This window comes from Artemia sp. Qi Xiang Cuo, chromosome 21 (genome assembly GCF_049724085.1).
Source record: "Artemia sp. Qi Xiang Cuo chromosome 21, ASM4972408v1, whole genome shotgun sequence".
In the NCBI taxonomy this organism is placed as follows: Eukaryota; Metazoa; Arthropoda; class Branchiopoda; order Anostraca; family Artemiidae; genus Artemia; species Artemia sp. Qi Xiang Cuo.
Window position 1 is genome coordinate 15,542,216 of NC_142814.1, and position 15,799 is coordinate 15,558,014.

At 33.6% G+C, this 15,799-nt stretch overlaps 1 protein-coding gene across 6 annotated transcripts in view; it reads left to right on the top strand.

Annotated features, from left to right (window-relative positions):
• LOC148939273 (uncharacterized) overlaps window positions 1–15,799 on the top strand; it is a 280,313-nt gene that overhangs the window by 152,034 nt on the left and 112,480 nt on the right. For all 6 annotated transcript variants that reach the window (XM_089106654.1, XM_089106655.1, XM_089106657.1 and 3 more), the window contains 3 exons: window positions 2,967–3,054; window positions 4,032–4,138; window positions 11,737–12,029. In XM_089106654.1, the coding sequence (XP_088962780.1) occupies window positions 2,967–3,054; window positions 4,032–4,138; window positions 11,737–12,029 (488 nt within the window). The remainder of the gene's footprint in view (window positions 1–2,966; window positions 3,055–4,031; window positions 4,139–11,736; window positions 12,030–15,799) is intronic.

The window sequence follows — 15,799 nt, forward strand, 5'->3', positions numbered from 1 at the left end:
CAGAAATTTCAATAAAAACCTTATGCCCCCAGGGCAAAACTTATAAACCTTGCCCTGAAGACTATGGGGGGAGTGTCCTGCTCAAAGGTATAATTTCCAGAACTCTGAACTGCGTTGAACAAAACGGCTATCTCAAAATTTTGATTGGATGTCTTTGGGGAAATGGTGGGCATGGACGGGATGTTAGTTGCCTTCTAATCGCTTTCGACTATTAAAAAGGGCACTAGCAATTTCAATTTCCAATCGAATGAGCTTTTTTTGAAGTTACTACGACAACGCTTTCTATAAAAACTTTATATTCCCCATGGGCATAACTTACAACCCTTTTCCTGAGGGCTGTGGGGCCGTGTCCTCCTCAAAAACGTAATTTCTATCTGGAAGTCAACTACGCTGAACAAAATGACTATCTCAAAATTTTGATTGGATGTGCTTGGGGGAGTGATAGGCGTGGAAGGGGTGTTAGTTGCCTTCCAATCACTTTCGACTGTTAAAAAGGGCACAAGCCTCTCCAATTTCCAATCGAATGAGCCCTTTTCCAAGTTTCTACGAAAACTCCTTCGATACGAAGTGCCCTGGTCTAAATAAATAAAACGCTCTGCCGACATCGTTCTTTACTTAGGCAGCGCTATTGCGCTGCCTATGATTTGGTTCTTCTTTACTAACTTACTGTCAGAGCTGTTCAAAGTGGGGGACAGGGGCAACTGGGGAAGCTGCCCCGGGTACCACGTCTGTGGGGTTGCCCACTTTGCTCAAATTTTTCACTTTGATTCGGCTTTTTTTTGCGGGCGTTCATATCAATTTTCCCCTGAGCACCACCAACCCTAAGAATGGCTCTGGTTCCAGTAAAAAAAAAGACGAAGGCTTTTTCTTGTACCTGTATTATTAAGCAATGTAACTGAGCTATCAAGTCCATTCTTTTTTGGCAATTTCTTAAAAAGAAATTAAAGGATTTGTTAGAATTCCCGACGTTTTTCTTTTAATGTAGGTACGAAAAAATTTAGTATGAAAAAAGGCATGCTCTAACAAAACTAACAATACCGTCCATCCAAGTGGAACCAAACAAAAGCAGGCCATCCTTGAATGAGGCAGAAATTATTTGAATAGCTAGAATAATTTTGGGTTACACCCACTCCTGCTCCAGGGCAAGACATGTTTCCTTAGGGTTACTCTCCTGTTTTAAATGAAAAGACTTTTTCTTTGCTTTACCATGTCAATTATTTTTGGAAGAGAGGGTATAGAAGAAAAAGATGTCAAAAGGAAGTTTATAATTCTCTGCTCTAATCCCAGTTAAAATAAGATGGGTTGGAAAATTGAGTACATGTTACATCCTATTAAACCAATATGGTAATGAAGTGGGTGAATATGAAGCTTGGGATAAAACTATAAATGTTAGATGAAAGGGAAGTACTTAGGGATTTTAGGAAACAAGAAAAGATCATTTTAGGAAAACCCTAAAAGAAGGAAGTTTTATTTACTCTATAAGAGAAGTAAGGTGGGAATTTCCACCTTTAGATGATAAAACATCTTCTCACAAGTGAAATTGAGTTTTAGAGTCTTCCAGTTTCTGATCAGCCAATCTGGGATGCAGTAACCTAGTAAGTCCAATACTAAGAATTGTAATAACCCGTAACTCCTGAAAATAGTGTCAGATCAAAACAAGAAGTGCACTATTAGAACCACCTTGTCCGAAACCCCGATAGGGGAAACCTACGGTCCCTTGGCTAAAATAGTGAGAAAAATCTATTGGCTTGAAAACAAGATAAGTTGCTTGAACTACGATATAGCTTGGAACTAGAACATGGTAGAGAGTTGTTTAATGGCTCATCTTAAATGCAATTGATGTGGTTAAAAACCTTTTGTAATCGAAAAAAATATTTTTAAAATAAAATGATTTTTTTACGAAAAACTGCATGTTTCATGTATAAGATTGATTAATGACGTCATAATCGAAGGTTGTAGCCAGGTCGTCTCTTACTATTCCAATTAAGAAAAAGCCTTAGGCTTTTTCCCGTTTGTAATTTTTACAATATTGAACGGACTATACCCGATTTTAAATGAAGAAATAAAATAAATCATTATAAGGAAAATGATATAACAAAAAAATTACAGTAAGCAGCGAACTCTAGTCAATAGCACCGAGAATATAGTATAGAATGAATCAAGAATAGAGTAAAGGGCCAACCTAGAATATAGCAAAGAACAAATCAAAAATATTAAAGAATAGATCATATTAAAGAACGAACCATCGTAAGTGAATATGTAAAAGATCGGTATAGTTATTTTAAAGTGAAGGCGATCCTTTTCAAAGGATCACTTAAAACATCTTAATGCACTTGGCGAGCCATCATAATGCATGTATTCACATATGACAAAAAAATGGGAATATCCTTACCTGTGCAAAAATACAATTGTTGACCTCATGACTAGCTTCAAAATTCTGTACGTGTTTGGGCCCTAAATTTCATCGAGCAGAATCAGAGATGCTTTATATCACACATAGTTATAAAAATAACAACAAGTGCAACAACAGGGAATTTACCTAAGACAGTGAAATTTGTTTAAACTTTAAGAATATTTTGGCTCTATATCCAAGAGCCGTCCTCAGGAAACTACGTGTATGAATAAAATAAAACTTACAATAAAATCGGATCTTTAAAACTAAAAATTGTTATATTAAAAATTAATTGATTTTTCAATTTTAGTTTGAAGGATCATTGCTTTATACATAGATTTAATTTTTCGATGGTCCTTGGATATAGAGCCAAAATGCCCTTAAGCTTTAAAACCAGTTTCACGGTCTTGGGTAAATTCTCGTTGTTTTATTTATTGTTGTTTTAATGATGGAAAAGCAAAGTGATCTTTGTCCTTATTTCTGATCATAGTTGTTGATTTACAACCGGATTCTAGTGTTATCTTGATCTAAATATCTAATTGATTTTTTTCAACCTTAAGTATTTTTTTTTCAGTCTCAGTCACTGAGGAAGAAGGTATCAAGGCTAGAAGAAGAAAATGAATCGCTCGTGATGCAACTGAAAAAAATGGCAGGAAAAAAAGGTAATATTAAAAGCTGGATTCTAGGATCTAACAAAATAGGCTTAAGTCTAGTTTTCAGTTTATTCTCAGCAATTGCTTTTGAAGTTAAAAATGTAATTTATTCTTTGCTTTCTCCGATATGAGCAGCTATAAAATTCAGTGTTGCCAGCTATACGGTTTAATGTTGCCCAGCCATAAAAGTAAAAATCTGCCGAAATATGTCGAAATTTGTCAAATGAATTTAGTTTCAAAAGTGCACCAATTTGAAAAATTCAGTGTGCAAGTACCTATAAAAAGTGTCCGTACTATTAAGACTACCAGACTACTTGACTATCGAGTATATCATATCGAGTATCAGATAATTGACATCGAGAAATTTTTAAGTTTATTTTCAAGCTAGTGGTTTTTAAGTTTCCTACCCATTTTTTATATTTCCATGAATTGCTAGTAAATAATTTTTTTTCAGTTAACAATTCTGTTTCTGCCGTCCTAACTAAAACTATAAGAACTCAAGACAATGAAACCTAAGAACTTAAGAACTTAAAATATAAGACTTCAGAAAAAAAGTCTTATGAGTGATAGAAATAATGTTAAACGTATTTGTGGATTCTGAATGAGAAATTATACCTAGAAAGTAGTGACGGGTTTAATAGATAATAGGCCCTAAGTCTGACTATAGTCAGATTTTAATAGCTATAAGAAAAAAATATTTGATTCTTTTGAACCCCCCCCCCCCGCGATATTTTTGTCCGACTCGTAAAAATAAGAAAGAGTAATATAAAGCAATTTTTTGATTAGTTTTTTTATTTGTATTTATTCTCCCCCCCCCTCAAAAATAATCATCTCTGAACAGAAAACCTTGATACGCAATTGTTCTTAGGTATCAAATCTAGCAGCCCTCCCCGCAGATTTAGACTAAAAAAGGCCTGATGCATGTACCGTTGAACTAGTTTTAGTTGGTTCAGATGAAATTGGCATTTTTTGGTTTTTACTTTCAGTCTCGGTTGTCTCCAGACGAGCGGAACCCAGTTTAGACAAAGATGAAGGAATATCTGATGATTTGGACTTTAACGATCTCCGGCTCCAACTAGAACTTAATGAGCAGGTGAGACTTAATCATTATTTAGTGAAAAAAAAATCCTTGAGGAGAAAACTTTTGAACAAAATTTTGAGGAATAGCTTTCCAAAACGTAGTGCATGGTATTAAATATAATACAAGTTTTGTTTCACAATACTTGCACCGCACCTCCGACATGACATCATGCACCAGAAACCAAATTTCACCGTACCTCTTGTTTTTTTTTTTTCAAATATATGTATACACCTGTCAATATCTGTTTCCCTATTACAGTCACGTGAAATAATAAAAACTCGAAAAAGAAAAAAAAACATGAAGGCTCTATGTTTGTGTTCCGTTTATTTTTCTATTCTGATTTGACTGGATTCATAATTTAGAAATCAACTGTATGCAGATAATAGACAAAAAGTAAAATATTAGATATTTAGAGCCCTTTCATGTTTTCGAAATATTTTGGGAATATGTCAGTTTCATACGATTTGCGAATGCTAACTTTTATCCCTTTTTTGGGCCTTATCCTTAGAAATAACTTCAAAATTAAAGAATTGGCCAAATTAAAAAGTTCTAAGGATTACCGTTCAAATTTTCTAGAGGTCCCCAAATACAGTGTGAGGATGGCGTAAAGAAAGATTAAAGGGAAATGGTAACTTCCTGGGAGGTTGTAAAGAGGGAGGTCTTGGATAGATTGGGATGGAGGAGGAGCATGCATAGCTGTTGTGGTCTCAGGTGGCTTGGTGCTCCATTGAGTTGTTAGTAGTAGCAGTAGCAGTATTTTTGAGGGGATATATTCCGAATATCCAATTAAAATCTTCTTATCTTAACCGTACCATATTAAGATTTCTTTTTTCTTTTAAATTTGAGGATTTTTCAACAAAAGAAAGCAATTTCTTTCAACAGGAAGACGCAAAAAGCTTCAGGTCCTACATATTTTCATATTGTTACTAATCTTACCTGGAACTATTGTTCTCTTTACTTATCCCTTTTAAAAAGCTATATCGTTTGTCTCAATCATCCACCATCGTTGTCATTGTCTCCATTGATATGTCGCCTAAGAATATCGGAAACTGTTGCTCTATTCAGTTTTTTTTTGTGTAAAAGACTATTGTGTATATCCTTGTCACCCCTTGTCATTGTCACTCTTTCTATTTAATTGTCTCCAAACTTGCCGAAAACTGCTTATCTTTTGGTTTTCTGCTTTAAAAGACGGTCTCGTTTGTCACAATCACCTGTTATTGTTGTTATAGCCTCCATTGAGCTGTAGTTATAATAGCAATTTATTATCCAAAAAACAACAGAGACACAATCAATAGGTAGCGCACCAAAAGCGTTGCTTGCAAGGGTGTGCTACTAACAAAAAAGAAAAAAAAAGAAGAAAAAAAACAGACAAAAAATAATAAAACAACAACAACAAGTATAATCTATAGTAAGCAGAATGGTGAACCCGTTTGCCGAAAAAAAACTTACATAAATAACTCATCAATTCTAGTAATCCCAGAATATTAGAAACTACTGCTTTTCTTAGTTTCCCTGTTTAAAAGACAATTGCGTATATCATTGTTGCTCCTTATTATTGTCACTCTCCTCTGTTCAATTGTCAATAAACTTGTCAAAGTACTTTTCTTTTCAGTTTTTCAACAAAACAAAAGAAAGCAATTTCTCTCAACGGAAAGACGCAAGAAGCTTCAGGTCTTACAGATTTTCATATTTTTACTCATTTCATCTGGAACTATTTTTATCTTTACTTTTCACTTTTAAAAGGCTATTTTGTTTGTCTTAATAACCCACCATCGTTAAAACGATGGAAATTATTTACGACCAGCTTACGGGGAGCATTTGACCAGGTCTATTCTTAATCATTTTCTCAGAAATTATGTACTCACCATCGTTGTCATTGTTAACATTGATATGTCACCTAAGCATATCGGAAACTATTGTTCTACTCAGTTTCTATGTGTAAAAGGCTGTATATCATTGTCACTCGTTGTCATTGTCACTCTTTCTATTTAATTGTCTCCGAACTTGCCGAAAACTGTTTATCTTTTGGGTTTCTCTTTTTAAAAGACTGTCTCGTTTGTCACAATCGCCCGTTATCGTCTTTATTGCCTCCATTTAGTTGTAATCCTAGCATATTGAAAACTGCTGCTTTCCTTAGTTTCCCTGTTCAAAAGATTATTGTGTGTGTTTATCATTGATGCCCCTTGTCATTGTCACTGTCACCATCTAATCGTCAATAAACTTGGTAGAATTATTGTTTCTTTAGTTTTTTTCTTTAAAAGACTACCTCGTTTGTCAGAGCCACCCTTTGTCGTCGTAATTGTCTGCGTCGAGTTGTTACTCAAAAAGTATCGAAAATTGCTGCTCTCGCCAGTTTCCCTATTTAAAAGACTATTGCGTTTATCATTGTCGCTCCTTGTCCCGTTCAATGTTCCCATTTAATCGTCGCTAAACTTGCCAAAAATTGTTATTTTCTTCAGTTTTCTCTTTAAAAGACTATTTCGTCTGTCAGAGCTGCCCAATGTCACTGTAATTGTCTGCGTTGAGTTGTCACCCTAAACATATTTAAAACTCTTAGTCTCCACAGTTTCCCCATTTAAAAGACTATTTCGTTTATCATTGTCGCTCCTTGTCCCGTTCAATGTTCCCATTTAATCGTCGCTAAACTTGCCAAAAATTGTTATTTTCTTCAGTTTTCTCTTTAAAAGACTATATCGTCTGTCAGAGACACCCAATGTCACTGTACTTGTCTGCGTTGAATAGTCACCCAAAACTTATCTAAAACTGTTAGTCTCCACAGTTTCCCTATTTAAAAGACGATTGCGTTTATCATCGTCGCTCCATGTCCCGTTCAATGTTCCCATTTAATCGTCACTAAACTTGCCAAAAATTGTTATTTTCTTCAGTTTTCTCTTTAAAAGACTATTTCGTCTGTCAGAGCCTCCCAATGTTACTGTAATTGTCTGCGTTAGGTTGTCACCCTAAACGTATTTAAAACTGTTAGTCTCCTCAGTTTCCCTATTTAAAAGACTATTGCGTTTATCATTGTCGCTCCTTGTCCCGTTCAATGTTCCCATTTAATCGTCGCTAAACTTGCCAAAAATTGTTATTTTCTTCAGTTTTCTCTTTAAAAGACTATTTCGTCTGTCAGAGCCACCCAATGTCGCTGTAATTGTCTGCGTTGAATAGTCACCCAAAACGTATTTAAAACTGTTAGTCTCCACAGTTTCCCTATTTAAAAGACTATTGCGTTTATCATTGTCGCTCCTTGTCCCGTTCAATGTTCCCATTTAATCGTCGCTAAACTTGCCAAAAATTGTTATTTTCTTCAGTTTTCTCTTTAAAAGATTATTTCGTCTGTCAGAGCCACCCAATGTCACTGTAATTGTCTGCGTTGAATAGTCACCCAAAACGTATTTAAAACTGTTAGTCTCCTCAGTTTCCCTATTTAAAAGACTATTGCGTTTATCATTGTCGCTCCTTGTCCCGTTCAATGTTCCCATTTAATCGTCGCTAAACTTGCCAAAAATTGTTATTTTCTTCAGTTTTCTCTTTAAAAGACTATTTCGTCTGTCAGAGCCACCCAATGTCGCTGTAATTGTCTGCGTTGAATAGTCACCCAAAACGTATTTAAAACTGTTAGTCTCCTCAGTTTCCCTATTTAAAAGACTATTTCGTTTATCATTGTCGCTCCTTGTTCCGTTCAATGTTCCCATTTAATCGTCGCTAAACTTGCCAAAAATTGTTATTTTCTTCAGTTTTCTCTTTAAAAGACTATTTCGTCTGTCAGAGCTGCCCAATGTTGCTGTAATTGTCTGCGTTGAGTTGTCACCCTAAACATATCAAAAACTGTTAGTCTCCTCAGTTTCCCTATTTAAAAGACTATTTTGTTTATCATTGTCGCTCTTGTCCCCGTTCAATGTTCCCATTTAATCGTCGCTAAACTTGCCAAAAATTGTTATTTTCTTCACTTTTCTCTTTAAAAGACTATTTCGTCTGTCAGAGCTACCCAATGTTGCTGTAATTGTCTGCGTTGAATAGTCACCCAAAACATATATAAAACTGTTAGTCTCCTCAGTTTCCCCATTTAAAAGACTATTTCGTTTATCATTGTCGCCCTTGTCCCCGTTCAATGTTCCCATTTAATCGTCGCTAAACTTGCCAAAAATTGTTATTTTCTTCAGTTTTCTCTATTTAAAAGACTATTGTGTTTATCATTAACACTGCTTGTCATTATCCTGTTAATATTTAATTGTCACTAAATTTACCAAAAACTAATGTTCTCTTCTGTTGTCCCTTTCAAAAGATTGTTGCTTTTTTCAAAAGCACTCATTATCGTTGTCATTGTCTATATTGAGTTTTTGCCCGGACATATCGAAATTGCTGCCCTCCTAAGTTTCCCTGTTTAAAAGAATATGTGTTTGTAAATACCATAAATTGACATTGTCACTGACACCATTTAGTTGTCAGTAAATTTGTCTAAAACTATTTTTCTCTTCAGTTTACCTTTTAAACGAATATTTCATTTGTCGCAATCAAACATTATCGTTGTCACTTCTTCCATTGAGTTGTCCCTCAAACATATCAAACACTGCTGCTCTTCTCAGTTTCTCTGTTTAAAAAAACAAACCATTGTGCTAATCAATGTCACTCCTTGTCATTGTCATTGTCACCATATAATTGCCAATAAACCTGCCGAAAACTATTGTTCTTTTCTAATGTTCCTCTTAAAGATTACTTCTTTTGTCACAATCACCCAATATCGTTGTCATTGTCTCCATTGAGTTGTAATCCAAACATATCGGAAACTGCTGATCTCTTCAGCTTCTGTGTTTAGAAGACTATTGCGTTAATCCATTGTCACTCCTTTTTCTTGTCACTGTCAATAATTAATTGTTACTGGACTTGTTGAAAATATTTTTTCTCTTCAGCATTTTTTAACTATTCCATTTGAGTGATACTTTGTTACAAAAAATAGAAACGTATGTGTTAAATCACAAAAAGAAAGCTTTGTTTGATAACTCAATTCTGGAATTATCTTTTCAAATAGTTTTTTTTTGGAAAATGTATATTTTTAAATTTTTTGGGCCTCTATGGCAACGCTACTCGTTATAGGGATAAGAATGTAAGGCTCAAACATTTTTTCAACGGAAAGAGTTTCAAAAAGTGGGTAAATACTGAAAGAATCTTTTAAAAATGTTTCACAAATATTCTTGTTGGTACAAGGTGTTTGTTTTTGTAAAAAAAAAAAAAAAGGCCCTTGTGGCTGATTCAGTTTTTTTTTTACCTTTTTAAAATGAAAAACAAGCATATAGCCTATATGTTTCATACTGCTTTTATTAGTTTTAGTTAGTTGTATACTGAAGTATCGTATACTCCTATTTGTTCCGTGTTTCTATATTTATTCTGTTATTATTCCTATAGAATTATTCAGGGCGTCTGATTTGTCTTGGCAATACTAATGTCTAAAAGCAAAATATGTTAGATGTGGACGCTATCTGTCCCACTTTCTATAGAATTATAGAGGTGTTCCATTTACCTTAACGGTGATCGACCTGATAAAAAAAGGATTTAGAAGCTGCGTTTTTCTTTACAACGTTTTAATGGCCTTTGATACAGCTTTAACTATGATATCATATTCAAGAGTTACAGAGTCTGACTCAATATTTCAAAGGAAAATTCTTGTAAATCATTAAATGTTAGAATTAAACAAGAAAATTGAAGCACAATAAAGCATTTTTCGGGAAATCTCTACGTCAAAAACTGAAAGCATGGAAAACTCCAAATAAAAAGATTAATTTCGGTAGTTTTGACTTGGTGGTTTGTGAGTTGAATTAAGAGGTTTTCAACTTAATGGCTAATAATTCAAATCCAGGGGTTTCGTCAAACCATTTGTAGGTTTCTATTGCTTGTATCTCTTGACTGGATTATTTTATTGAATCGCATTCTTCGTGGAATGCATGGCCCTTGTCGATAGCGACGAAGCTCTACAAAATGAAAGATTAAATCAGTATTTATTTTACGTTAATTCATTTTTGTTTTTTTTTCCAAATGTGTAAAGTCTATTTAGTTCTCTGCCCAAAAATCTCTGCCCAAAACTCACTGCATAAGAAAACTGCCATAGTTTTGTGAAGAGGGGCAAAGTAACCCCAAAAGGGCCTCCTAAAGCGAAAGCTTCAAGCTTCTATCTACTATATGTTCCTGGGAAGGATAGCTGCAAAAATTAAAAGCTCAATTCCTTTTAAACGTTTCTTTAAAAAAAGCTATTTAAAAACGCTTTAAAAATCCTGCAGACGAAAGCTCAATGCTTTTTAGACTTTTCTTTAAAAAATATCTTTAAAAAATCCTTTAAAATCCTTCAGATAAAAGCTCAATTCCTTTTAAACGTTTCTTTAAAAAAAGCTCTTTAAAAACGCTTTAAAAATCCTGCACACGAAAGCTCAATGCTTTTTAGACTTTTCTTTAAAAAATATCTTTAAAAAATCCTTTAAAATCCTTCAGATAAAAGCTCAATTCCTTTTAAACGTTTCTTTAAAAAAAGCTCTTTAAAAACGCTTTAAAAATCCTGCACACGAAAGCTCAATGCTTTTTAGACTTTTCTTTAAAAAATATCTTTAAAAAATCCTTTAAAATCCTTCAGATAAAAGCTCAATTCCTTTTAAAATTTTCTTTAAAAAAAGCTCTTTAAAAACGCTTTAAAAATCCTGCACACGAAAGCTCAATGCTTTTTAGACTTTTCTTTAAAAAATATCTTTAAAAAATCCTTTAAAATCCTTCAGATAAAAGCTCAATTCGTTTTAAACGTTTCTTTAAAAAAAGCTCTTTAAAAACGCTTTAAAAATCCTGCAGACGAAAGCGCAATGCTTTTTAGATGTTTCTTTAAAAAAAGCTCTTTAAAAAATTCTTAAAAAAATCTTGCAGACGAAAGCTCAATGCTTTTTAGACTTTTCTTTAAAAAATATCTTTAAAAAATCCTTTAAAATCCTTCAGATAAAAGCTCAATTCTTTTTAGACGATTCTTGAAAAAAGCCTCTTTAAAAAATCCTTTTCTGTTCATCACTCGAAGTGCCTCACATTCAAGACAGTGGTAAGCAGAAATGAGAAAAGTTTAAACAAAAGTGGAGCCTCATGAGAGGGATTGAGGGGCAGAGCTCTAAGCAAAGTTGTGTACAGGAAGAGTGTCCCCGCTATATAGGCTTTAGGTACAAGGCTGCAATAGTTGTAATAGTTATAAGTTGTAAGTTGTAATAGTATCCCTATTATTACTTCATCTATTGCTTCCTTACAACCATTTCCCTTATCTAAATTATATTATTATCATTACTTATGTTACTCATATTATTTATTATATACATTTTTTATTAATTATATATTTATGCTTTTTGCAACTATTTATATTGCTTATTATTTACATATTATTTATGTTATTATTACTAAATTATATATTTCCCTCCTCTAAATTAATTTATTGAAGGATTAGGTGTCAGCAATGTTTGAATCAGCTACTTTCTACTTTGTTACTTTCTACTAATATTTCTATTTTTCTATTCATTCCCCATGATCCATAGCTGTTCCACAGCTGAACTATAGCTATAACCTAGATATTGCCCATAAAGTAAATTCAATTACAGGAAACGTCTGTTTTGAGAAGAAAGCTAGAAGAACATGAAGCTGAAAATGAGAAACTAACCAATGAAATATCAAAAATGAAAAATGAGTTGTCATCAACTCAGAAGCCTGAAATAACTGTAACACCTCCGGCCAATCGAAATGATTACTATGAACAAAAAATGGCTGTATTGGAAGAAGAAATGAAGCAAGTTCGGCTAAGGCTTATCGAAAAGGAGAGAGATGTTGAAAGGTTGGAGACCGAGTTGATAGCTGCACAAAAAGCAAAATCAAAAGTAGCTATGCAAAGAAGCAGGTAAATAAAATATTTTACTGTCAAATTTAGCACTAAAATGTTTTTTTTAATATTTATGAAATAATAGAATATATTCTAAGAAAAATATATTCTATTCTAAGAACATATTCTAACATATTTTTAGGAAATGTTTACTATTTTTGCCAACATCAATTTTAGCCAAATGTATGATAATACTGTTCCTGGCTAATGTATTTTGACAGTATCGCATATGTGACATCTAGCTATCACGAAAAGGTTGGAAAAGTTTGCTCTATATTGGGAAATAAAAATTCGCAGGTTTTTTAACACCTGGTAAGGTGTTGAACTGGGGAATACACTTTTTTCTTTGGTTTTTTGAATTAGAACTGGCTAAAAAGAAGGACCTTGACTGGTAGAGAAGTATAAGAAAGACCTTGAAAATACCAGCGAAGGCCAAGGCTTCTGAAATGTCAGAAAGTAACATTAAAATGAGAAATTAATTAATCCTTAACAATTATTAAAAATCTTAAATATTTATTAAGCATGTGGAGACAAAGAACAATGACCAAACCAAAAACAAATTCAGCCAAAAACAGACCAAAAACCAAAATAATAAATATTTATAATCATCACAAACTAATTTATATTACAAAATACATAATCACCAAAATGAGGAACTGCTCTTTTTTTTCTTTTTTTTTTTTAATTTTCACTTGTTTATGATTTATTATAAAATTTATTCCTCTATGTGATATCCTAGAAAGGAAGTGAAAAGTAAGTAAAAATTAAGGATTCCCTGAGGAAATGTGTAGTTGAACCTACCTTACTAGTGAGATCTTTACTGTGAATGCTTCCACGTTCAATTACACATTATCTAAAAACAGGGCTCCGAACTTATTTCATTTGCTTGAAAGTTTTACCAGCATAAAAATTTTCAGCTCTGACAAACTAGCATTTTGACCAATTGCTAATCTTCCCTTTTTGGCGATTCAGTTCTAAGGCCTTGCCATGTGACAACCTGTGTCTTAGCGACAAAAAAGCAGCAGTTGCGAAAAAAACAATGAAAAATGCAGCTAGTATTTGATAAAAGCTATCAAAATTATACCTATTAGTTGCGAATAACGACTGAAAACGCAAGTTATTGACAAATTTACCATACTTCCATTGTAATAATCAATCTTTATGCATATTAAATAAAAAAAACAAGTTTTTTTTTAACTGAAAGTAAGGAACGACGTTAAAACTAAAAACGAACAGAAATTATTCCATATATGAAAGGAGCTGTCCCCTCCTCAACGCCTCGCTCTTTACGCTAAAATTTTTTATTGTTTTAAAAAATAAAGTTGTGAGTTAGAGTCAAACTTTAGCGTAAAGAGTGAGGTGTTGAGGAGGGGACAGTCCCTTTCATATACGGAATAATTTCTGTTCGTTTTAAGTTTTAATGTGGCTCCTTAATTTCAGATAAAAAAAAACTTATTTTTTTTGTTAATTTCTGAACGTTTTTGAATTAATGCAGGTTTTGATTTTGGCTCACCGTATATGAATGATTAAAACGAAATTTGCGTATTAATTTTACTTTAATTTGGTTAAATAGCTTTTTCGAAAGTTCTTTGATTTTATTTAAGAATGTTTTTATTAGTAATAAATATACGTAACTTGCGAATTAACTTACGTAACGAACTTCTATATTCATATATTTTTAATACGTAAATTAGGGGGTTCTCCTCCTCTTCAATACCTTGCTCTTTAAGCTAAAGTTCGAATTTTGTTCCAATTCTTTAAGAATGACCCCTTAATCACAAAGGCCGTTAATTAGAATAAATAGCTCTTATGAAAGACTAAAAAGTGTTTGGCTTGAAGAGCGAAGTATTGACTAAGGGGTTAACCCAATCATATACGTAATATTTTCTGTTCGTTTTGATGTTTTGAAGTTTTGATGTTGCTCCTTACTTTCCATGAAAAACTTGTTTTTTATTTAATTTCTGATCTTTTTCTTTAATAATGAGGGGAAATCCGGTGCCCCCTTCATAGCAATGTCCCTTCCCCCATGAAAACTTCATTCATGGAAAGATCTTCCCATATAACCCCCGAACCCCCCCCCCCCCACCTACCAGAAAAAATACCCCCTGCAAACGTCTGTATACTTTCCAATAACCAATACTATATGTTAACATTGGGTAAAGTTCATAACTTTCAGCCCTCCCCCCGGGGACTTTAGGGGATCAAGTCATCCTAAAAGACATAATTATCATATTTTCGACTATGCTGAACAAAATGGCTATCTCAAAATTTTGATCGTGTGACTTTGGGAAATAAATGAGCGTGGAAGTGCCTAGTTGCCCTCCATTTTTTTGGTCACATAAAAAGGGCACTAGAACTTTTACTTTCCGTTCCAATGAGCCCTCCTATGATATTTTAGGACAACTGGGTCGATACGATCACCCCTGGAAAAAAAACAAAAAACAAATAAACACGCATCCGTGATCTTTCTTCTGGGAAAAAATGCAGAATTCCACATTTTTGTAGATAGGTGCTTAAAACCTCTACAGTAGGGTTCTCTTATATGCGTAATATGATGGTGTGATTTTCATTAAGGTTCTATAACTTTTAGGGGGTCTTTCCCCCTTTTTTGGAAAATCAGCCAAATTTTCTCAGGCGCATAACTTTTGGTGGGTAAGACTAAACTTGGTAAAACTTATATATTTGAAATCAGCATTGAAATCTGATTCTTTTGATGTATCTATTGGTATCAAAATTCCATTTTTTAGAGTTTCGGTTACCATTGAGCCGGGTCGCTACTTACTTACAGTTCGTTACCACGAACTGTTTGAAATCAATGTTCAAAATCAGTCTCAGTCATTGTCTTGCAAGGTTTTCAAAAATGGTTTTCTTTTGTTTGAAGTAATTAGTAAAATCACGAAGAAGAAAAAAGTCAAAATTGGAAGTTTTCTTAAAGTCATAGGAACAATAATTTGAATTTAGTACCAAAAGGCACTAGCCAGAAACACTTTCTACTAGCGGGCTGGATTCGCTATTCAAGTTTAGCCAGTTCTTGCCTTCTTAAGAATAACGGTCTAGCAGAATTCCGCTATAATTTATCCTCAAAGTCATGAGCTTATTAATTTGAATCTAGTGCTGAAAACCACTAGCCAGAAACACTGTCCAATAGCGGGCTGGATTCGCTGTTCCTTTTTGGTCAATTTTTGTCTTCTCTTAAATAATGGTCAAGCAGTCCTGTTTAGCCAATTCTTATCTTTTCTCAAATAACGGTCTAGCAGATCCCCCCTTTAATTTATGCTCAAATTCATGAGCGCAATTATTTGAATTTAGCGCCAAAACCACTAGCCAGAAACACTGTCCACTAGTGGGCTGGATTTGCTGCTTAAGTTTAGCTCAATTTTTGTCATCCCCGAATAATGGTTTAGCAGATATAAACTAATCGCGAATAATCGAAATAAACCATGGAAAGTCAGCTTCACTTTCCAGCTCACTAAAAAAGGCTTTAGATCTGTCATATTGAGTGTTACAGATGACGCATCATGTCGTCTACATCTTTTTTTTCTACACCTAGTTGTACACCTAATTCTTCGATAGAACCTGATAAGGAATGTTTTGGGGATGGAAATACAAAGCTAGGAAAGAATGGCATAATCTCAATATAGCCAATCACAAACATTCTTCCCAAAGAAATTTAAATCATCTCTACGTCGTGTATGTAATTTTTTTCCACACTCCGACTCTAGGTATCGAAGGTCTTTGCTTGTCTATAATTATTATGTAATATAAACATAATATGTTCACATTATATA